This window comes from Carica papaya, chromosome 7, assembly GCF_054855325.1.
Source record: "Carica papaya isolate Zhongbai chromosome 7, ASM5485532v1, whole genome shotgun sequence".
In the NCBI taxonomy this organism is placed as follows: Eukaryota; Viridiplantae; Streptophyta; class Magnoliopsida; order Brassicales; family Caricaceae; genus Carica; species Carica papaya.
Window position 1 is genome coordinate 208,734 of NC_142315.1, and position 22,791 is coordinate 231,524.

The 22,791-nt window shown below is 35.7% G+C and overlaps 6 protein-coding genes across 6 annotated transcripts; 5 read left to right on the forward strand and 1 right to left on the reverse strand.

Annotated features, from left to right (window-relative positions):
* Positions 1-1,112: 1,112 nt before the first annotated feature.
* On the reverse strand, positions 1,113-2,746 carry XTH8 (xyloglucan endotransglucosylase/hydrolase 8). Its single transcript, XM_022031684.2, has 4 exons — positions 2,312-2,746; positions 2,089-2,189; positions 1,805-2,007; positions 1,113-1,724 (listed from the first exon to the last, which is right to left on the reverse strand). Exons 1-4 carry the CDS (start codon positions 2,520-2,522, stop codon positions 1,322-1,324), a joined length of 918 nt encoding a protein of 305 aa, XP_021887376.1. The 5' UTR covers positions 2,523-2,746; the 3' UTR covers positions 1,113-1,321.
* Positions 2,747-3,531: 785 nt separating this feature from the next.
* Positions 3,532-6,034, forward strand: LOC148252840 (Tetratricopeptide repeat (TPR)-like superfamily protein). The gene has a single exon (XM_088207485.1). It carries the CDS (start codon positions 3,828-3,830, stop codon positions 5,553-5,555), a length of 1,728 nt encoding a protein of 575 aa, XP_088063611.1. The 5' UTR covers positions 3,532-3,827; the 3' UTR covers positions 5,556-6,034.
* Positions 6,035-8,498: 2,464 nt separating this feature from the next.
* Positions 8,499-9,848, forward strand: LOC110806776 (putative dolichyl-diphosphooligosaccharide--protein glycosyltransferase subunit 3B). The gene has a single exon (XM_022031712.2). The coding sequence runs from the start codon at positions 8,602-8,604 to the stop codon at positions 9,643-9,645; it is 1,044 nt and encodes a 347-aa protein (XP_021887404.1). The 5' UTR covers positions 8,499-8,601; the 3' UTR covers positions 9,646-9,848.
* A 146-nt stretch (positions 9,849-9,994) lies between these two features.
* On the forward strand, positions 9,995-13,021 carry NTL (NTF2-like protein). Its single transcript, XM_022031695.2, has 2 exons — positions 9,995-12,748; positions 12,842-13,021. Exons 1-2 carry the CDS (start codon positions 12,443-12,445, stop codon positions 12,914-12,916), a joined length of 381 nt encoding a protein of 126 aa, XP_021887387.1. The 5' UTR covers positions 9,995-12,442; the 3' UTR covers positions 12,917-13,021.
* Positions 13,022-14,157: 1,136 nt separating this feature from the next.
* Positions 14,158-16,350, forward strand: PMEPCRA (methylesterase PCR A). Its single transcript, XM_022031694.2, has 2 exons — positions 14,158-15,205; positions 15,480-16,350. Exons 1-2 carry the CDS (start codon positions 14,224-14,226, stop codon positions 16,169-16,171), a joined length of 1,674 nt encoding a protein of 557 aa, XP_021887386.1. The 5' UTR covers positions 14,158-14,223; the 3' UTR covers positions 16,172-16,350.
* A 661-nt stretch (positions 16,351-17,011) lies between these two features.
* On the forward strand, positions 17,012-20,994 carry RIC10 (ROP-interactive CRIB motif-containing protein 10). The gene is made up of 5 exons (XM_022031710.2): positions 17,012-17,414; positions 17,728-17,905; positions 18,043-18,140; positions 18,269-18,365; positions 20,437-20,994. The coding sequence occupies exons 2-5, from the start codon at positions 17,848-17,850 to the stop codon at positions 20,652-20,654; spliced, it is 471 nt and encodes a 156-aa protein (XP_021887402.1). The 5' UTR covers positions 17,012-17,414; positions 17,728-17,847; the 3' UTR covers positions 20,655-20,994.
* Positions 20,995-22,791: the final 1,797 nt, after the last annotated feature.

Sequence of the window (22,791 nt, forward strand, 5' to 3'; positions counted from 1 at the left end):
ACGAGAATCCACACTAAACATCCATAGCTGAATGGTTAAAGCGTCCAACTCATAATTAGTAAATTTGTAGGTTCAATTCCTACTAGATGCACACTAATGGGACCTTCTAATAAGTCTATTAGAATTGGCTCCGTATCAATGGGAATATTTCATTAATTTTTATAATAAATTTATAATAATTTTAGTAATTAATTTTTCAAAATATTCAAAAATAAAAAATTATACTTTATATATAGTTTTACCATGTGTCATTGTTGTGATAATAATGACGCACTTTATACTTTATTTAACATCAAAACTACCAACATTGCCATAAATTTTCAGATTGTCTATCATCGAAGCAAGTAAGAGTTAGGAGCAAGAGGCAAGGACAAAAAGCTTGAGGTTAAATCCCTCTTAAACGAATTGTTCAAATTTAATATCGATGATTTTACGTATAATGATCGGGGATGTAACACTAATATATATTTCATTCGTGATAGTAATAAGAAATGAGTGACATGTTTTATATATTGTATCAATAACAGAGACATCGCGATATCAAAAACTATTGAAGTGTCAAAATGTCTTAATTTAGCGTAAGATAAGGAATTAAGAAACTTATTGTTGAGGTAAAATCTCTCTTTCTTGTCCAACACATCTAGTAAGTTGGATAAGCTTAATCGACCCATCACAATAACTACTTTACAAATCAAAGATCTCATTCATTATTATTAGACTACCTATGCCTTTCACGTTTTTAGAGAAGCCAACATACGTGTTGAACGCACTATATCCATAAGTGTTATGTGAAGTTGGAACGATCTCATGATGTTCTCGGTAGATACTTTCATTTGAACTATTGCAATACCATTCGGAGTAGATTAATAGCTCATAATATGCAATTCTCTCATCCGCATATTTTTAGTTTCATTAAAAAATATTTATTTTTTCGGTGATTCTTTATCGGAGAAGTAGAGATGTAAATATAAAAGTAAAGTTGATTCGATATTATTTGAAATATGACCGATTACCACTTAATTGAATCTACAAAAACTTGTGAGAGATTGTTTCATGTATCACTTAATTATGAATATATGAATAATTTTTGTAAAAAAAAAAATATATGTATATGTATTTCAAATATGTAATTATTATTAAATAGAATGGAAATAAAATAATTTGAAGTAAATGTAAGATTAATTATACATCCGAAAATGAATAAATTTAATTGTAAAAGACCCATCAACAATGATACAATGACATGGGTTTCCCCACAAACTGTTGGTGAATTGAGTAGTATGAAGAACATAGACGAGTAGTGGGTGGGTGATTATGATGATCAATCCCACGGGCTCAACGAACATTCTTCTGGCAATGTAGGATAGCGCTCGGAATCTTTACAGTAATCATAGATGACTAAGTTTCTCTGCACCCAGGCAAAATCCATTTTCTGAGAATCTGTGAGATGCCAGGCTTCATATTGATCCCACCAATTCTCCGTTGTGGTGGATACACATGCAGGATAAGGATCCTCCCACTGGCACCCTTCAACTGCAAAATCCTGGTAAGAAGAGACGAAGGGTGCTTTCTTCCAATCTGTCTTCTCTAACCCACCTCTGGTTGCCCACTCATCCGCATTCCATATACTCGAAAATAAGTACATCGGCTTCTCGTTGGGGAAGAAATTGTTTGATTTACCATTGTTCTCGTAAACCCTAATCGGAACTCTATCCACAAAAAACCTGTTTGTTTAACCAAATTTCAGTTCAACATTGTTGTTGTAAACCCCAATTTTCGATTCGAAAAAGAGAGAGAGACTTACAGAATATGATGGTTATTCCATAGAATCGAATAGGTATGGAAGTCCTCGGTCGGATCAAACCAGAGCATGTGTCTCATCTCGCGGCCTCCAGTTCCATTCTTGTATACATTCGTCTGGATCAGATATGGTTGCCCGCTCCTGTTTCCCAAGAATTCAAAATCCAACTCGTCTCTCTCTGGCCCTGCCCCATTCTCTGAGCACATCTGCAAAACTCACTCCCATTTAATTTTTTCTACTTTTAAAATTTGACCACAAAAGAATATCTAAATTACAATTTAACCCACATAATAGGCTGTTACAACACCGGCCGAGTCACCTCCGACCAGCTTCAACTTCATGCTAAACCACCCAAATCTGTATCTCTGCTTCGTTTGAAACCCACAGCCTGCAGTTTTCTCAAACATATATACATTAAATATATATATATATATCTCTACAGAATATAAAGGAAGAAGAAGAAGAAGATGGTGATGAATGTTGTGTATATATGTGTATGTATGTGCATACCTGTGTCATTGTCCAAGGAGAGGTACCAGATCTGGCCATCTTCAGATGTTTTGAAATGATCTTCAGACCACATGATGCTGAAGTTGTCTTTGAAGGATGGTTTTGATGAAGTTACAGAAGATTGCGAACAGACCGTCATTAAAGCTGCAATGAAGAGAAGAGAGGTGGAGATCATTAATGGAGGAGAAGAGGGGCTTCTCCTTCTCTCCATTATGCTTCGCTGGAGTTGAAGGAGAGAATGAGGTAGGCAGCTGCTTGCTTTTAAGTTTTTTCTCCAGCTGGAATATCAGTCTCTGTCAAGATGTACTGATGATCATAAAATTATGATAAATTGGAGAAAAAGTGGTGCATATTCAATTCTTTTTTTCCCCCTTTCCAAAGCCGACATGGGTATTTTAGGAATCAAACTATAGCGAATAATATATGTATGTATACATAATACAGAGAGAGAGAGAGAGAGAGAGGAGTGATAAGAGTTGCAGATCTTTGGAAAACCAGGCTGCCCTCCAATGGGTGTTTGCAGAATGAAAATGGAGGTGGGTCCGTATGTTTCTCTTTGCTAAATGGACGTGAAGGATTCTGATTCCTCCCATACACATACACTAAAATAATAGTAAGCTTCTTGGATTTGACAACTGGATTTCGTAAGTTGAGTGACATCTTACCGTCAACTTATTGCTTTTGAAATTAAATAGACCCAAGTAATTAATTGATTGGATAATTATTTTCAAACTGTGATTTATGTGTGTGTATTTTTTAATTAATAAAACATATTATCACTAATAAAAATTAGTTTTGTTTGTAAGATTGAACATTTTTATATATTAATTATTTCAATCTAACTTTTATATTTCAAAATAAATATAAAAAATTATCAGTCATATAAAAAAATAATTAAACCCTAAAAAACAGAAACCACTTTCTTGGTAACCAAGAAGAGAAAAAGAAATGACCGACATGCAAGAGGAGGTTTTTATTCAAGTTTTTGTAGTAAACCACATTTGTCTCCTTCCTTCACTTGGCCCCAAACAATGCATGTGGGTTACCTCCTTCATTGTAATCAGATGACTGAACATCAATTGAATAATTGTGTAGGCAGCTTATTAATGAATTGACTGGGACTGCACTTCTTCTTCTTCTTCTTCTTCTTCTTCTTCAAACAGTGATAATTGCGTTAGACGAGAGTTTAATTATTTGTTATGAATTAACGAGTGCTGTTACTATTCCCATATGATTCAGTAGGCATACTCACATGCGGTTCAGGTCCTGTCACATGCAACCATACCTCCTTTCCCCTTTTTTTTTTCTTTGAGTATATTAAATTTAATTTAATATTTCTTTTCAAACGACATTAATGATGAGGGTTTAAATCCCACAGCTGTGTAACTATTTTCCCAAATTATTTTACGAATTTCTTTTACCAGCTTCCTCTTCCCTAATTCCATTTACCATCTTCCATGTGAGAAAAAAGCAAAAAAAACATGCAGAACCCTGAAGCAAGCTCAGGGAAACGCAGATGTTGCGTAACGGAACTCGCCATTACACCAAACTATTTTCAACTTCAACTTCAACTTCAACTTCATCTCTTAAATGGAGAACCCAAATGGAAAAAACCCTTCTTGTCTCTCAGATCTCTTCAATTCTACTTCAAAGACACAACTGGGTATCCCTCCTCCAAAATCTCAACCTCTCCTCCAAGCTAAACCCACCTCTATTCCTCCAGATTCTCAACAAAACCCGACACAATCCACAAGTTTCTCTCGGTTTCTTCAATTGGGCCGTAACCAATCTCGGGTTTAACCCTGACCTTCAATCCCATTGCCGTATCTTCCAAATTGCAGGAGTATCGGGTGTTTCAAGGTTCTTCAAACCAGTCTTCGAGTCTCTGGTCCAGACCCACCCTGCATCGTTAGTTGCAGAGTCCATGATTCAAGCTTCTGAAGGTACTGAATCTGAGTGCAGTTTGTTAAGCTTAGTTATGGAATGTTATGCGCATAAAGGTTTGTTTTTTGAAGCGTTAGAGGTGTCCAGGAGGATGAAAATGTACAAGATTTTTCCTTCAATTAGTGCTTGTAATTCACTTCTTGATGCTTTACTGAATGGAAATGAGATTAGGCTGGCTTGGTGTTTCTATGGCGTTATGATTCGAGATGGGGTCTTGGCAGATGGGTTTACTTGGTCATTAGTCTCTCAGATTCTTTGTAAAGATGGGAAAATGGAGAGGATTGTTAGATTGCTAGACATGGGTGTGTATAATTTTGTGATTTACAATTTTGTTATTGATTATTATAGCAAAATTGGGGATTTTACATCTGCAATTAGCATGGTAAATGAAATGAGTGATAGAGAACTTGATCCTGGCTTTGATACATATAGCTCCATACTTGATGGAGCATGTAAACTTAAAGATGCTGAAATGATCGAGATGGTTTGGGGTGTAATGGTTGAGAAAGAATTGCTTTCAGAAAGTCTTTTATCCGAGAACAATACCTTGATCCAAAAGCTTTGTGCTTTGGGAAAAACGTATGCTGCGGAGATGGTTTTCCAAAGAGCTTCTAACAAAAACGTCAAACTGAAGGATTCGACTTATGGGTGTATGCTAATGGCCTTGACTAAAGGAGAGAGCATAGAGGAAGCAATCCGGGTTTATGGTACCATTTGTAGAAATGGTATTGCAGTGAGTGATGGCTGTTATGATGCATTGGCGAATGCTCTTTGCCGGGAGAACCAATCTGAGGTAGAATGTAGATTGTTAAGCGATCTTATAAGACGGGGATTTAGTCCTCATGCTTCAAAATTATCGAAATTAGTAGCTTTACAATGTCGTAGAGGTAGATGGAGAGAAATGGAGGATCTACTGACTATAATTATAGATATAGGATCATTGCCTGATTCTTTTTCTTGCAGTTCTTTGGTGGAGCATTACTGCTCTAATGGACAGGTTGATAAAGCTATTGAATTGCATAATAAGATGGAGAATTTGAAAGGCAGTTTGGATGTAACAATTTATAACTTGCTTCTTGATACGCTATTCAGAGGAGGAAGAGTAGAAGATGCCATCCGCGTGTTTAATTACATGAAGGGCTTGAATTTGTTTAACAATACAAGTTTTACCATTATGATTTCTGAGCTATGCAATGTAAAAGAACTGCAAAAGGCCATGAAAGCTCACGATGATATGTTGAAGATGAAGATGAAACCAGATGAAGCAACATATAAGCGTCTGATATCTGGATTCAAGTAATACTAGATTGGAGACATCTTGCTGTACATCAAGCACTTGTAATGAGAAAATGAGATTGAATGATTTGACCTTTGGTTGTATGCTAATAGCGTGATCTAAAGGAGAGAGACTTGAGGAAGGACTTCAAATCTATGCTACCATTTGTGCATGAGTATTGCTGCGAGTGATAGTTATGATGCATCCGAGAATTGTCTTAACGGGAAACACTAATCTCGAGAGGAATTTTGAAGCAAATTTAATCATGATGCCTTGTAACTACTGGAATTCATAGCTTCGCAACGTCGTTAAAGTAGATGGAGAGAAATGGATGAAACATTGATCGAAATCCTGGACTTGGGTTTGTTACTGAATTCTTTCTCTTGATATTCGATGGTAAAGCATTGCTGTCCCGTCAAACAGCTTGATAAAGCTCTCAAATTGCTTAATAAGAGGAGACTGAAAGGCATTTCCAATATGATTTGCAAAAAATTTAATGTCAACACCTTGCGAAAGAAAATTCATGAGAAAACATTGAAGTCTGATGAAGCAACATATAAACAACTTGCATCTGTGAAATCTCTTATGGGCTTCTTAAAAAAAAAAAACAAGACTTTCATGTTCATATTCTTGTTTTATGTACTTATTCATCTAAATATGTGGTCAGGCAAAAGGAGAAAATGAAGTTTTTCGTTTAATTAAATTAATCATAAACATAAAATTCTTAAAATTTAAAAGAAAACGATGTCGTTTCATCTCTAACACGGTCCATAACACTGACATAGAAGCCAAGCCCATCAAACGCTTTCTACTCCTTTTTTATTGCATGTACTCTGAGTGTAGCAGGGAGGAGAGGGAAAAAGAACAAGGAAAGGAAGATGATATACAGAAAATGGAGTCTGCTTACGGGCCCAGTGGTGATCTTGGGCGGAATAGTGGGCGCTGTGGTGGTCGCCAACTTCATCTTCGTGCAGAACGTAATGTTTTTCCCCTTTCTCTTCCTTCAACTCTGAAACTCTCAGCTTTTGGATCTATCACCTGCATGTATTTATCATGCTTTTACGATTTTTAAATGCATGGTTTAGGGATTTGATTCACGTAATCTGCTCAGAGCCCTTCTTGTTGATTAGAGTATGACGAGGATCTTTTAGATTTAAGGATTTCTTTGTTTTTTAACCATTAAAATAAAATCTGAGTTTTAGATAGGTGTCTTCTGGAATTGGGATTCTAGTGATCTGTAATTAGCTTCAATTTTGAGTTACTATCGAAATTTGGTACTCTAAGATCTGTTTAACGAGTGCTACTCTTGCTTTTGTTAAGTTCACATTAAGCGTCTCAATTGTGAATATATCTGCTGGGCTAAGTGGGCATTTCAAATTGAATTTTAATGGGGCAAATGTCTTTGTTTAATATATGCCGATTTCAACTTCCGGATTTATCATTGCACGAGGTGATTTGACAAAATTATTATTGAGTTCATGTGTTGTCTGTTGAAATGATTCTTTACATTCATCTGTCAAGCTTAAATTGGTTTCTCCATTTTTGAAGTTGTTTTGTCTGAATAACAAGATGAATTTAGAGTGGAAGTCTTGACTCTTGAGATTTTTAGGGAAACAATCATACTCAATAGATGATAATATAGTGATAATGAAAAACAAGCAGCAAAAGCAACAAAAGATTTATGTAATCTGCTTCATAGCAGAAAGTTTTGGAAACTATAATGTGGTTCTTTAACACTTAAACTACTAACTTTAGCGCAGTTTAAATCTCACAAAAGCTGCGAATTAATGGGGCTTACGAGAAAACTGCATATATGATGCTTTTTATATGAAATGTAGTTGTTAAATGACTTTCCTGTCATTCATTTTATCTTTTGTTAATCAAGTCATTTAATTGCTGTATTACTACTCTTTCTGAGGTTTATTTATGGGCTTGGAAGGATCCATTCCTTAAGCTGAAGGAAAAGAAGCCAGACACATCAATGTCGAGCAAGTAGAAAAATGGCTGCCAATGTTAAAGTTGAAGAAGCTTTCTTTTTTTGGTCTGTGTTTGTCAAGTATGTTGGACATAAAACATGAATTTTCAGTTGAATAATATTCAAGTTTGAATCACATTTTTACCGTGATTTTAAGCTGTCTTGGTGGCCAGTTGATAGGTTATCCATTAAAGTGCCAAAACAGGAGCTTCTCAAAGCAAGCTCTAGCTTCTGAGCTCCCTGTCATGTGACTGCAGTTAAATTCTTTTGTTGTTTGTTTGGTTTATTTGCACGCTTTGCTTTTGTGGAAACCAAAGATTTTATGGTTGAAGTCGTGGACTTGCATGTCTTTTGCACACGAAATAAGCTAGCTCTCCGAGTACTGATTTTGAAGAGATGCATGTATGGTGCAGAGATGGGTTCGTAGTAGAGCGTTTGATGAAGCAATTATTTGGAGTGCCGCAATGGTGAATGGAGAGAGATTGCAAGAGAGGTTGACAATATTTTTAGAGGTGGGATCATTCCCGGATTATTGTTCTTGATTGCATTATACATGGAAAAGTTGATAATGAATCGTATAATAAGACACCGATTGAGCTGTTTTTTGCAAGAAAATTTCTATTCATGAATGATATTTTGAATTGATTTACTTAAACTCTTACTGTACTCTTGAGTTGTATTTCAAGAATTATGTTTATCATGTAGACTTTTTTTCGAATGGAGAGATACATTGGTGCTAGATGAATTAGAATTTGATGGAATGAAGACAAATACCATTTACCAAGTACCATTTGAATTGGTTTCTAATCACTCAAAAAGTTCATTTGGAATGAATCAGAATTTTTCTTCCAAGATTTTTTTGTGTGGAATTCCAAAGTTTGTTAGTGCATAAAATTATACTGTGGTATCAAAAATTCAAGTTAGCATGCCTTTTTTTTTTTTTTTTTTTTTTTGGGGGGTAGTTTAAAGATCTTGTCTCAAACCGGTGCCGTTTTCATCCAAATTGTGGGTAGTCAAATTTCCCCTCGACAAGCAGCAAAACCCTTGGCGAACTAGCGCAACTCAACGCAAACGCACCACTACAGCGGAGAAAAAATGGCGATCTCCGCAGGGCCTATCCATTTCCTTCTCTTCTCAATTCTAATCTCCCTCACCATCTTCTCCGTCAGTTCTGATCCAGACACGGATCTGATAAGCGAGCTCATCTCCCTCCAATCCGGATCGGAATCGGGAGTGATCCATCTCAACGACCTCTCTGTCTCCCGGTTCCTGATCTCTACAAAGACTCCCCGTTCGTACTCCCTCCTCGTCTTTTTCGATGCCGTTCAGCTTCACGACAAGTCGGAACTCCACCTCCAAGATCTCCGTCGCGAATTCGGCATTCTAGCCTCCTCCTTCGTCGTCAATAATGCCAATGGATCCTCCTTGTCCCATGGGAAGCTTTTCTTCTGCGATATCGAATTCAAGGAATCTCAATCCTCCTTCGCGCTCTTCGGTGTCAATTCCCTCCCGCATGTCCGCCTCGTGGGCCCCACTGCCGCAAACCTCAAGGACGAGTCTCTGCAGATGGACCAGGGCGATTTCTCCCGCATGGCTGAGTCAATGGCCGAGTTCATCGAAGCCAAGACCAAACTCACCGTCGGCCCCATTCACCGGCCACCGCTCTTGTCCAAGAAGCAGCTCGGTTTCATCGCAGTATTCGTTTTGATTTGGACCCCATTTCTCATCAAGAAGATTCTAGCAGGGGACACTCTTCTCCACGACCGCAAGATTTGGTTATCGGGAGCCGTTTTCGTCTACTTCTTCAGTGTTTCAGGTGCGATGCACAACATAATCAGGAAGATGCCGATGTTTTTGGTGGACAGGAACGACCCGAATAAGCTGATATTCTTCTACCAAGGATCCGGGATGCAGCTCGGAGCCGAAGGGTTCGCGGTTGGCTTCCTGTACACTCTCGTGGGTCTGCTGCTGGCATTTATCACGCATGTGCTCGTTAGGGTGAAGAGCGTGAAAACTAAGAGGATTTTCATGCTCGTCGCTCTCTCGGTTTCTTTCTGGGCTGTGAAGAAGGTGATTTATTTGGATAATTGGAAGACTGGCTATTGGGTTCATGGCTTCTGGCCTAGGAGTTGGAACTAAGTCTTGAGGCCCTATAAGGTGATATAGTTGTTTTCTTCCCTCTTCGGGTTGTATCAGAGATGCTAAGCTCAAATGCAAGGACCCGGTTTTCATGATTCAAGCATATAACTTTTTAATGAGAGTCGCCTGCCTTAGAAATTATACTTTTACTGCTTGACAGATATTAACATTTTTATCATACAAGTTCTTAATATTTTGAGTTAGATTCTACCTTGCACTTATAGTTGAATTTCTCTCGGGTTCTAAATTTCACAACCAACTAGTATGGTTGAGCACCTGAGGTGCAAGCGGCTCGAATTCTACCTTGCACTTATAGTTGAATTTCTCTTGGGTTCCAAATTTCACAACCAACTAGTATGGTTGAGCACCTGAGGTGCAAGCGACTCGAATACAATTAAACACGCTCTGCTTTTGTGGCCATTGTTATGTTTGCTTAAAAATGTGAACTGTTAACTTAGAGTTCAGATAGCTTTGCCATTTCTAGTTTCTTGTGGATGCTGCAGTCAGCCTTGTTTTTTTGGGCTTCCTGCAACATGAGAGGCATTTGGGTTTTGAGTAGATCTGGATGGTTTGATGAACATAACATATGCGTTTTGAAGCCATGTTTTGGTGTTAAATAACAGTTACTTAGGTTTATGGGATCAATAGCTCCTTGAGCTGACTGCTTAGCATAAAAAGGACTTTTCTTCAGCTGAAGATAGTTTTTAAGTATAGTGCAGTGTGCGGAAATCAGGAGAAAACAATATATGAGTTGGGGCGGGAACCTTTGATCGTTACATGTACAGAATCTGTATTGTGAGAAGAATATATAAGTAGGTGATTCTTTATCTGTAAAATTTACAAAAATTTGTTGTTCAGAGTTCTCTGGAAGGCATTTGTTATGTGCTGAAGATTTAATGGGGGTCGCTGTTGTTTTAACCTGTTTATGGCTTTTGGCAAAAACTCAGATGTTGATGCTGCCTATTTTTCAGTAACATGTGGCATAGAGTCTTGCTTGTTTTGTGATGTTTTCACCAAATAGTCCTGGATATCGGAGCTTCCTTTTTGACCAAGGAAACTCAGGTCACTAGGAGAGGTTTCACATTTGTTATCTTTCATTTTTGTTGCATTGGGTATTTACTCTGTGCTTGTTTGGATTAAATCAATTCAAACGTGAAATTCATTTATAATCTACATTTCTATATCTAGAATATTGATATTATATAAAATTTGAAATTTGTGTCTATTTTTTTTGGAATTGATTTGTTGCAGACATAGTATTTGTTGCTAGATTTTTTGGATTTTTGGAATCTCTATATTATGAGCTTGAAAACTAGGTTTTTAGATGAGTTGGAGTATAGTCTAAACAGGGGATGGTGGAAGAATGATTTTGAGCATTAGCTGAAGGTGATATAGAGAAGAATCTTTTTTTTTTTTTTTTTGGTTTTGAGATAGAGAAAAATCAATTTTCTACACATCTGAGGGTTGTTCATGTGATTTTCAAAATTTGAAAATGATGCAACCACCTTGAGTCTTGGGCTGCTAGTTTTTGTTACTAGACTTGTAAGGCCAGTGAATTAGGCTGTAGTCTAAAAAGGTTATGATAGTCCTTTTGTTTCTTTGCTGAAGAAAGGTTGAATATAGTCTGATAGATGAAGAAGATGAACCAGTCAAGTTATTGGTATTCTGATGTACATTGATGCATGAGCAGCAGTCATAAATTAATACACGAAGTCATGAACTTTAATGCTGACCTATTCAAGTTCCTTACCCAAATTTTGCAGCTACTAATCTGTATAGCCATAGTTAAATGTGTTTGTTTATATATATATATATATGTATGTATATATGTATATTTATGTTTATTTTCATACATGGGAATGTGATAAGTAGCAAACAAAGTAATAATTGATTCCATGCTTAAAACTTGGGATTGCTTGAGCAATATTGTCAAGGATCATTAGGGTTAACACAAAACATGAGATTGGTCATTGGAGCCAACAGTAACAGCCAGGGGATGTTGTCGGGTTATTAGATATGATAGTGTTAGTAACTGTTGGATTCATTGAATGAAAGCACAAAGAAACGGGTTTTATCAAATCAATTTAGAGTTGTGTGAACGGTGGGTGAGAGGTGCTATTTGAGAGTTGTATGCAGAGATCAGCCAAGCTTTCATCTCACACACTCAAGTGTTAATTCTGAGGTTTAAGAGTTCAAATGTTGGTGAATATAATTAATACTCATTAACATCTAAAAATTATATATATATATATTTTTTGAATATGTCGACTGAAAAACTAAAATCAACACTGCAAATTTCATGTTGGTGTTCTTTTACCTTCCACTTATAACTGAAAATTTTTCTTTTTTTCCCTTTTGGATTTGGAAAATATGTTACCAGATATTTCTCTGTGATAAAGATCAGAAAGTAGGTTTTGGACGGTGATAAAGCCTTTATCAGAACATGGTAGCCGCCCCTTTTCTTATACACTAAAAAAAATATTTACAAAAAAATAAAAATGAACTGCTGCTTTATGCTATGCTCTTCAAGTTTTGCTCGTACGCCTTTGCGTGCATATGCAGCGCAGTGTTGATTCTCCACCTCGCTCTTCTCTAATTTCCCCATTTACCCTTCCTCCATTACCCTACGTTCTCCTCCCCTGTAAGGGCATTATGATCATCTGACAGATTAACGTCACCCTCCCACTCCCTCTCCTTTATGTTGCCTTAACCCGAATGTTATGCTCATCTTAATCTTTATATATCATCCATCCACAAACACAGACACTGAATATCAGTATCGGTCGGGGTGAAAACAATGGAAGATCAGGTGGACTTGGTCGGGAAAGTTTTTGTAGATCACTACTACCATCTCTTCGACAACGATCGAGCTTCCCTCTGTTCGCTCTACCAGCCCACCTCCATGCTCACCTTCGAGGGACACAAGGTTCTGGGAGTCGACAACATCTCTGCCAAGCTTAACCAGCTTCCATTCGATCAATGCCGCCACTCCATCACCACCATTGATTCTCAGCCTTCCTCCTCCTCCGCAGGGGGCATTGTCGTCTTCGTCAGCGGTAACCTCCAGTTGCCCGGCGAGGAACACCTCTTGAGATTTAGCCAGGTCTAATTCTATTTTTATTTTTATCTTCTACTTTCGTTTCTTCCCCGTCTAAAGTAGCTTTGATGTGAAATTTAGATTCTTTCATCGTTGCAGATGTTCCATTTGATTCCCACCGCACAAGGGAGCTTCTTCGTGCAGAACGACATATTTCGGCTTAACTATGGTTAATTACATTTATGATCTTATTTGACATCAGTGTCATACTTATGTAATGTCGAACCAGTTAATGTAAGAATTATGAGTTATAAATAAATAAGATATTTTACTTCTTTAGGAGGAGACCAGACCAAGAAATATCAGAGTATTCAACTCGTGAGGGATTAGCTTAACTCTGTTATTACCATTGCTTACATATTATTATTTTTTTCTATTCATTTATACAGTTTCCATATCTCTCAAGAAAACAAAGTAGATATACAAACACATACATATATATATATATACACATATACACACACACACACACAGAACCACATCCATCAATCTTTTATAAAATATTACACTGCTTCTACGTGTAAAAGAAGCGGTAGATCAACTTTACTGATATTTGAATTGTGAAATAGAAGATAAAGAAAGCAATTATTATTCGTATATATATATATATATATATATATATATATATATACACACATTCTGAATTATATATGTTATATGTGTGTGTGTTTTCTTTAATGGGTGTGTGAATGTGTTGTGCGTTCGGCTACATGCATGTATCCCCCGCACGTTATCCGCTACGTAATTATTCGTGCCGACTGTATATATATATATATATAAGCATTTTTAACCAAACGAACGATGGAAACTAAAAGCACTGCATGAAGCCTATCAAATGAAATATACACAATAGTGATGCGACGAAAGTAGCAATGGGTCGACGAATACATACACAAATATATATATATATATAAATATTAATTTAACCTCGTATATATTCATTAAAAATATTTCTTTATTTTTTTATTACTCATAAATTTAATAAATAACGTAAATTATTTCAATCTGATATATTAAATATTATTATAATATAAATCTGATCATTCTTTATTATTTGATAATTAAATTATTATTTAAGTTAAATAAATTGAATTTATATATATATATATATATACACCTATAAGAATTAAATTTTTATTTAAAAATAATAAACACCATTATAATACCAAAATTCAAGAAAACATTTATCAGGGGATCATAGCAAAAACGTTAATCGCAGCTTTTACAGCGATAATCATAATATATGATGACTAATTATTATTCTTTATAGATAAGATAAATCTTGGATGCCTTTTGTATCGAGTAATTTTATCCGGAATACAACATTTTCTTAATCTATACATTTAACTTTACTATACACAATCATCAGTACTGGCTAGCTAGCTCCGATTATATATTATTAATATTTGCTGTAAAACATATATATATAGGGGAAGAAAGGTTGCAGGTTATATTAAACCAGCGGAGCCACCATCACCGCCATGGCTACAACCCATGATCAGCATTCTTCTCTGCTAGATAAACCCAAAACATTTCTTCTTTATCGCAAAACTGCTCTCTACCTAATATTTTCTTTCACCATCTTCATATCCTCAGTTGCTTTTCTCGGTGTTCACTTTTCCAGGAACACCTCCATTAATCACCCGCTTTCTGCTCAAATCTGTCGCCATGCTTATGACGAATTCTCATGTCTCTCCCAGCTCTCAGAACTTACCTCATCAAACCAAGCCGTGAAAAACAAAGATGTTATCGGTTTACTCCGAGCTTTCTTGGAAGAAACTGCATCGAAACTCAAAAATTCCATTGACATGGCGGAAAGAGTCATCGCGTATGGGAAGAACGTCAGCCTCAGAGACCAAGCAGCTTTGCTGGACTGCGTAGAGTTAATGGGTGATTCACTGGACAGAACTGTGGATTCCATGGAAGCTCTCGAAAACCCTGGTGTTACTTCCCTCGAAGACGCACATACATGGCTGAGCTCCGTCCTCACCAGCCACGAGACATGCTCGGACGGGCTAAACGCGAAGACCCAGATGAATCCATGGCTGGATGAGTTGACATCAAGAGCAAGAACAGGGTTGACTGTGTTAGTTGCAGCCAAGAGAGGAAGAGATTATGGGAGTATGAAGAAGGGTGATGACGAAGATGAGTTTCCATGGTGGGTGAGGAGTGAAGATAGGAGGCTTCTGGGAAGTGCGGGTGGGAAGATTAAAGCTGATGTTGTGGTGGCTAAAGACGGAAGTGGGAAGTACAAGACGGTGAAGGAAGCGGTGAAGGGAGCGCCGGAGAATTACAAGGGTCGGTATGTGATTTATGTGAAGAAGGGAAAGTATGAAGAGAATGTTGAGATTGGGAAGAAGAAGAAGAATATGATGCTTGTCGGTGATGGAAAGGATTTCACCATTATCACTGGACACTTGAATGTTGTTGATGGAACCACTACTTTCAAGTCAGCTACTGTTGGTAACAAGTTTTTTTTCTTCTTCTTTTTTAAATTGTTTTTTTCAAATTTATATATTTTTATAGCTAAATAAATTACATATACTGACTAATCTAATTTAATTAGCTTGTTCGTATTTATAAGCCATCAGAGTAGATCAGACCGATCCATCTCCACCTTGTTAAAAAAAGGTTTTCCCATGGATAATAAGAGGCCGAAACGAAGGCCAAGAAGCCCATTTGTTTTTTGAAAGTGTCATTTCTCTGAACGTTTCTGTGTATTCGTTTGGGATTGCAGCTGCTGTTGGTGATGGATTCATAGCACAAGACATCTGGTTCCAAAACACAGCTGGCCCAAAGAAGCATCAAGCAGTGGCTCTTCGCGTCGGAGCCGACATATCCGTTATTTACCGTTGTCGGATCGATGCCTATCAAGACACCCTCTACGCACATTCAAATCGGCAATTCTATAGGGATAATGAAATCACGGGCACTGTTGATTTCATCTTCGGCAATGCAGCAGTAGTGTTTCAAAACTGCAAGCTTATCGCGCGAAAGCCCTTGCCTAAACAAGCCAACATGGTTACAGCCCAAGGGCGAATAGACCCAAACCAAAACACAGGGACCTCGATCCAAAATTGCAACATAATAGCGAGTCAAGATCTGGAGCCGGTCAAGGGCGAGATCAAATCATATTTGGGTCGACCGTGGAAGGAGTTTTCGAGAACTGTGGTGATGGAATCTTACATCGGTGACCACATTGATCCGGCGGGGTGGTCGGAGTGGAATAAAGATTTTGCATTGAAGACTTTGTATTACGGTGAGTATCTGAACAAAGGACCAGGTTCGGGGACAAGTAAAAGAGTGAAATGGCCTGGTTTCCATGTTATTACGTGTCCTCAAGAGGCTAAAAAATTCACTGTTGGTGAGTTGATTCAAGGAGGAGCTTGGCTCAAGTCCACTGGAGTTCCCTTTAAAGAAGGTCTTTAAGGAGGAGCTTGGGCCAGCTTAGTACAGCTGATGATGTGAATTTAAGCACTAGTTTATTACTGTAACTTGATGGTTGTATACAATCAAGCTTGTTTTTTTTAAGTTTTAGAAAATATTATGGTGTTCAACTATTTATTATTTTATAATTTTATAAAGAATCCTGAAGATTGTCCTCCTAAGGTCACCAACACATTTTGTGTGTTTGGTAGGCTAGAAAATAAGATTGTGTCTCAATGCAAGAAACAGCTGCACAGGACGTGGCCGCCACAATCAAAGTTTTTTCTTTCTAAATAAAAAACGAAAATCAAAATCAATTTGTGAGATTTCTGCCATTTGGGGCATCAATTTCACAAAATATACTTACAAGTTCACTCTGCAAATTTTTGTAAAATCTTGTTCCTTATCATCTTCAAATTAGAGAGAATGAAAAATGAGATTTTTGCAAACATAAAAACTTTGGCGGATTACACAATTAAGAAATTTTTAAATCTGCAATTAGAATTAATTGAATTGAGGAGAGTTGAAGTAGTGAGAGTTATACATTTTGACTTTTTGTTCTCAGTTTCTTTTTTTATGCTTAAAAGTTTTGTCTTGCTTTTGACTTTGTGTTCTTTAATTTTCTTTTAGCGGATTCTGTATGATGTCAGCTTTAACCATCCTGTCACTCTATGCATATTTGTCATCAACTAAATCTGATTTTTCTAATTTCTAAAATCAAATTTCATTGATTCTTTTTATTATTTGAATGGGAAGAGGACTTCAAATTTAGGAATGAAGGATTGGGAGTAAAAAAAATCCAAAGCTTGGAGCTTTTTTACTCAACAAAACTACAAAAGTAGCCCACAAGCCACAACAATTATGCATAACAGCTCTTAAACAAAGCGCAACAGCGCCACCATCTTAATTTATTATTTCTCTCCCTCTCTCTTCTTCATAACCTTTTCATTTTCATGGCTCCCCACTTTCTCTTCTCTCCCATTTAACCCTTACCCCTATCTATTTATCTTCTCTCCTTTCCTTTTATCTTCTCTCTTTGGTTTAAACCTGGCTTCTTCCTCCACTTAGAGAGGTTTCTGCTTTTTTTCCTTTTTTTCTTTTTGCATTTTTTATTTCCTGGTCTCCCATAGAAATGGAGGAAGAAGCCTCACGACACTTAATGGAGATCATCATGAAGAGGAAGCTTCTTCTTCTGTGAAAAGACTTTAGCTTTCTATCATCTCTCTCCTCTATTACTCAACTTCAGGTACAATTTTTTTTTTTTTTTTTGGGGTTGTTTTCGCAATATCCAATAGACTGATTTAGAGAACCAAAACGTACATCTATGGATAGAGTATACTACATCTTTTTTCCGATTAACACGAAGGATAGATTCCAACCTTGTTTCATGGGAAAAATAGTTCTTGCGTCACATGCATTTGCTTTTGTCTTCCATGATAAGCACTGCCTTTTCTTTTTCCTTTTGTTTTTCTTTTTAATTTTTGGGTATGTGCATTTTTTTGATTGCTGATTGTTAATTGATATTAAATTCATATCCAAAGTACATTACTTTCTGGCAGGCAACGTAGAAGAATCATCTGCTCAACTTTCTATTCGGTGTTTTCTTCACCTGTGCCATTATTCGTCCTTGAATAAGGTCCCTGCTAGCTCCACCGAGGCTTCGGGGATTTCTCTCCACCATGGCAACCAAGATTAAAGGGATCTACAAGAGCTTCAAATTTATCTCCCAAATATTTGGTAACCCTCTCCCCTTTCTATACATGATATAACACATGTATATACTGTGTATCTAATTGAGCAATTTTTATCAGGGTATATTTTGATTGAGTTTTGATAGTTTTTGGGGCTAACAAGGGAAAATGGTATTGTTGTAGTTGTGAAAGAGAGAGAGATGGAAATTGGGTACCCTACAGATGTTAAGCATGTGGCACATATTGGGTGGGATGGCTCATCTGGCAGTGCACCCAGTTGGGTAAGCAATCAATATTTTAATCTTTGGTTGCTATCTCTTCACTTTCATTTCGCTTGTATCATGACTAAATTCCAATTATGCCTGAAATGAGTTGTCTTTATATTCTAACTGGCTTTGATCATATGCAGATGAACGAATTCAAACCTGGTCCTAATTTTTCATCAGCTTCTTTTGCTAACCCAATAGATTCCAGTTCTCTTTCTCTTTCAACATGGTCCTCGCAAGGCAAGTTCTCAATCCCCCCTTTTAATCCTTTCTTGTCTTTCATCCTTTCCCTTTATTTTGTGTATATTACAGTGTCTATATGTTTTGATGTGACGCTCTTTAAATTATTGTTTGCTACCATCTGGATTTTGGGCTATTTCCTATCAGACAAAAGGACAAACAGGCCCTTTTCACGGGTACCTGTGGGTTAAGGGGTGGAGGGGATAGGAGAGCTCCATACTAACTTCTGATTTATTTTATGTGAGTTAATCTGCAAGAGATAGAAAAAGTTTTTGTAGATTCTTTGCGTTGAAACAGTAAGAATTTGGCTCTTGTGTCACGAGCCGACACTTCTCTAATAAGGGGAATCTATCAATTCATGGCCTCAGCTAAAGACAGTTTTGGGTGGTCCAAGAAAAGTTCAATTGATAATGGAAGTTGATTTATTTAATTTTTTAATAAAATATTTTTTATGGTTTCTGTAGCTAATGTGTTTGGATTGATGGGTCCTTCTTGTAGAAATACAGGTGATAGAAATTAAGTTGATTTACTGTTAATAGTGTATTGAGACTCGCCAGAAAAGTGAACAGCACATGCAAAAAGAACAAAAACAGAACTTTATTGTGGCATCTTTCTCGGTACTCTTGAATCTTTGCCTCAAGTAAGGTGCATAGATCATCCTTAATGGAAATCTGGATATACTTGCTAACATCCTGGAAAAATTAATCAAAATCTCAACTTTGAATCAAATTATGGGTTTATATTTGAAGTCGTAATATCAAATCATAGTATAGATGGGAAAGTTAAGCATTTTTTGGTTTCCAATCTCATCAATTGTGAGACTGATGATGCTTGAACATAAACAATATTGATTAGGAGATTCTTAGGTTAACATTTTTTACTCCAAACAAAATGAACATTCTTAGGTTGTGAAGTAACAAAATGCATTGCCATCGATAATGTCCTTCTTCATCATCCATGGAGTTTATTAGATTTAAGAGTCATTCTTAAATTTGGAGTTTTCCTGTATCAAACTGTCTGATGAAGATGGCTTGCAAGAGGTTTTTCGTCTCAGATTAATTAGAGTTAAGAGAATCTTCTGAGTTATTAGAAGAATTTGTTTTCTCTTTTCTAAGTGAGATATCTTCTATAAAATAAAATCTTTCTCTTTTCTAATTGAGGTGCTTTTATAGGATAAAATCTGACGGGGTAATACCTCAATTGGGTTCGGCAAAACTCTAACCACGTTATTGGCACCATTTATTGGGACCTGGTTTTGGGGTTAACTTGGCAGCTTATATTCTCTTGATTAGGGGAAGTTATCTGTGTGAACCTGGCTGTTATCCATTCGCCATAGTTTACAGTTTTTGGAGCTATCTTGGTTATTAGCTTTTCTCCATCCGATGCTATATCAATCTATGAAAGGTTTAGCATTTCATATCGGTTGGGCTATGTTGGTGCATAAAAGTTTTCCATGCTATATAGATTAAAGTTAGGTAATTTTCTTATTTATAAGTGTAAACCATCATTTTTCTTTCAAGTGATGTGAGGCATCTTTTACAGAACCAAACACGGATGGGATAGTGGATAGTACCTCAGTTAGACTCAACAAAAGTCCCACCAAGTTGGAAGACAATTTTGGATTGTCTCAATGGATCTGCTAAAGAAGTTGAATTCATCGAACTTGGAATGAATCTTGAATTTTTCACATTGCAATGCTGTTTTACCATGTCATTGTATTGATCTCCCATTTGATTCAATTACATTTGCTAGTTCTTTTTCCTTCATTGCTAGAATTATAAACTTTTTGTACATGTTCTTGTGAATACGAAGGAATAGCAAATGAATTAAACCAAAGGAGATATCCCAGATAAAAACATGTAAAGTTGTACTCTTTTTAGTATTTTGTTTGATGCCAACCAAGACAAGTCAATAGTGGGTAGTTTCATAATCTCACAGTTTTATCAGTTCAAATCTGATGCAATTACAAGTAGTTTGATAAATCTGAAGACTATGTTGCATCTCCATTTTTCTATTGAAGTTTTGCAAGTAATTTTTTAATTAACAATGCATTTTATTGCGACTTGAACAGAGTTTGAACAAACTTTGGGGCAACAATCTGTGTCCGAAATGTTCAAAGACGTACAACGCACGGATCCTCCAACTCCTCCAAAGAAACAAAGGCGAAGAAAGAAGTCAAGTTCTTCTCCCGGTTATTCATCCTCCTCGAGATCTTCAAGATCATCAAAACCAAAATTTGCAGTCAACGAAGGGGAAGCAACAGAGAATCGACAAACTCAGAAATGGTAAAAAGATGATAAATTTCCCTGCGTGCATAGTAAAGATTTTTGAGAAATCTCCCTCTCACCGCTCATGATCTCTTGAGGAGAAGATAAGTTTGAACGATGATCTATCTATCTTTATAGGGCCAGATAAGATTTTAAACACCGGGTTGAAGCATCAAATTCATCTATAAGCTTAAGGCTGAAACTAAAATAGGTGTTAGGTGAAATTTTTTTGATTTTATATGGAGGAATAAACAGGGGAATCAATGGAGAGAGTTGGATGATTTGTTTGTCCAGGTGGGAAAATTTTGCTTGATTGTAAAGAATGCTTCTTTTTCTGGTCCTTAATTGATAGTTGTTTTACATCTCAAATGTTTTATTAAGTTCTAATCTTTCTTAATTATGATAATTTTGTTCAATTAATTGTTTCATGACAATTGATAATGATTGAAGACCCTCGGTGTAGATCTTCACTGTCGGGTAGAGAACCAATTTAATTTCTAATAAATCGAGATATATGTCAAAAACTTGACCAATTATGCCTTAAAAAACAAATCCTACATGGAATAAGACTTTTTTGGATATCTTGTAGGCATTTAGTGCTCGTAGCAATGGTATCTCGAGCTACTTATAAAGTTTCGCCTGCCTCCCTTCGTCGGATGTGGTCAGACTTTGTGTTTTAAGTTCCTATAAAAAAAAAATTTCTTTAATAAGATAATCAAGACTATCAAGATGATCTCTAAACGACGATGATGATTTGTATCGACAGTATGTAATCGTTGTGAATTGTCATGAAATAATCGGTAGAGGAAGTGCTTGCCACGTATGGAAAGAGAAGATTAGAGATTTATAGATTATGAGTGAGCTAAAATCTTTTGATTTTTTAAATATTGAACTGATTAAAATTTACGTATTATTTTTTTTTATATATTAAATATCACGTATTATCTGACGTAAATAAATAATCAATTCAGAAATATTACGATAAAAATTAGTAAAATTAATTTAAATATTTTAAAAAAATATAAAATTAATGTGAATATAAAAATTAAAAACATACTCAAAGCTGATTTTTTTTTTTTAAGAAAAAAATAATTTCTAACAGCTAGTTGTCTGACAGGACAATAAGTAGAGTTCTGAGATATATATGACAAACTATTTTTTAGTTATATAACTCCCAAATATGTATTTAATTTGTTATTTATTTACCTAATTATATACTTTTAATCATTATAATATTATAATAAAATTAGATACACCTACTCTGCAGGCATTAATAATAATCAATACTTAACCATTCACAAATCAAATTTAGTTATATAACTATTTAAACATATTATAAATTTTTCAAATTTAATCCGACTCATAATTACACGTATAACTTATTATTTTACACAATGATAATTAGATTTGAAAATGTAAATTAAGTATCTCACAAATATATATATATATATATATACACATACATACATTTAACCCCAAAAAAATAATAATAATAATAATAAAATTTGTGAGAGGCCATTTATGTAAATACCACAATATTTACATATGCATCACATAATAATTTTATTATAAATTTAATAATTCATTAAATTATTATTTATTGAAAACATTTAATTCATATCCTTATTTTTTTTTAAAAAAAAAATTATCATTTATGTAACTAATAATGAAGTTGTTGTGTTGCCTTCAGGGATAATTACTGAGATGAACTTACACTATAAAAGAGTACAGTAAAAACATTAATTACTCCTGTTATTCAAGTTCATACTATATATATATATATATATGTATATGTATGTATGTATGTATATATATGTATATGTATATATGTATCCCATGCATGTAGATCAAATACAATATATGTATTGAGAGCTGGAACATCAGTCGTATCATGAAAATGGCAACCCAAAACCCATGCATGTATGATATCTTGCTGAATGCTATTACACAAGAGTCAAAATGAAAGTCAACCTTTTGGTTCTTGGATTTGAAGAAAGTATGTATGTATATATATATATATATATATATATATCTTCTCAAATTTATAACATACAACCAAAAATTTATGTATGGGAGATAAGGTATTGAAACTGTTGCTTAGCTGTTTTCACAGATAAAATCCTTATCCTCATCACCATCTCTTCCCTTGATTCTTACAT

Excerpts from the sequence above, each read along its gene's own strand:
- XTH8 (XM_022031684.2), bottom strand. The coding sequence starts at position 2,522 with ATGGAGAGAAGGAGAAGCCCCTCTTCTCCTCCATTAATGATCTCCACC. Across the intron at positions 2,190-2,311 it reads CTCCTTGGACAATGACACAG|GCTGTGGGTTTCAAACGAAG; the intron begins GTATGCACATAC and ends AGAAAACTGCAG. Across the intron at positions 1,725-1,804 it reads TGGAATAACCATCATATTCT|GTTTTTTGTGGATAGAGTTC; the intron begins GTAAGTCTCTCT and ends TTAAACAAACAG.
- LOC148252840 (XM_088207485.1), top strand. The coding sequence starts at position 3,828 with ATGTTGCGTAACGGAACTCGCCATTACACCAAACTATTTTCAACTTCA.
- LOC110806776 (XM_022031712.2), top strand. The coding sequence starts at position 8,602 with ATGGCGATCTCCGCAGGGCCTATCCATTTCCTTCTCTTCTCAATTCTA.
- NTL (XM_022031695.2), top strand. The coding sequence starts at position 12,443 with ATGGAAGATCAGGTGGACTTGGTCGGGAAAGTTTTTGTAGATCACTAC. Across the intron at positions 12,749-12,841 it reads ACCTCTTGAGATTTAGCCAG|ATGTTCCATTTGATTCCCAC; the intron begins GTCTAATTCTAT and ends TCATCGTTGCAG.
- PMEPCRA (XM_022031694.2), top strand. The coding sequence starts at position 14,224 with ATGGCTACAACCCATGATCAGCATTCTTCTCTGCTAGATAAACCCAAA. Across the intron at positions 15,206-15,479 it reads TTTCAAGTCAGCTACTGTTG|CTGCTGTTGGTGATGGATTC; the intron begins GTAACAAGTTTT and ends TTGGGATTGCAG.
- RIC10 (XM_022031710.2), top strand. The coding sequence starts at position 17,848 with ATGGCAACCAAGATTAAAGGGATCTACAAGAGCTTCAAATTTATCTCC. Across the intron at positions 17,906-18,042 it reads ATTTATCTCCCAAATATTTG|TTGTGAAAGAGAGAGAGATG; the intron begins GTAACCCTCTCC and ends GTATTGTTGTAG. Across the intron at positions 18,366-20,436 it reads TTCAACATGGTCCTCGCAAG|AGTTTGAACAAACTTTGGGG; the intron begins GCAAGTTCTCAA and ends CGACTTGAACAG.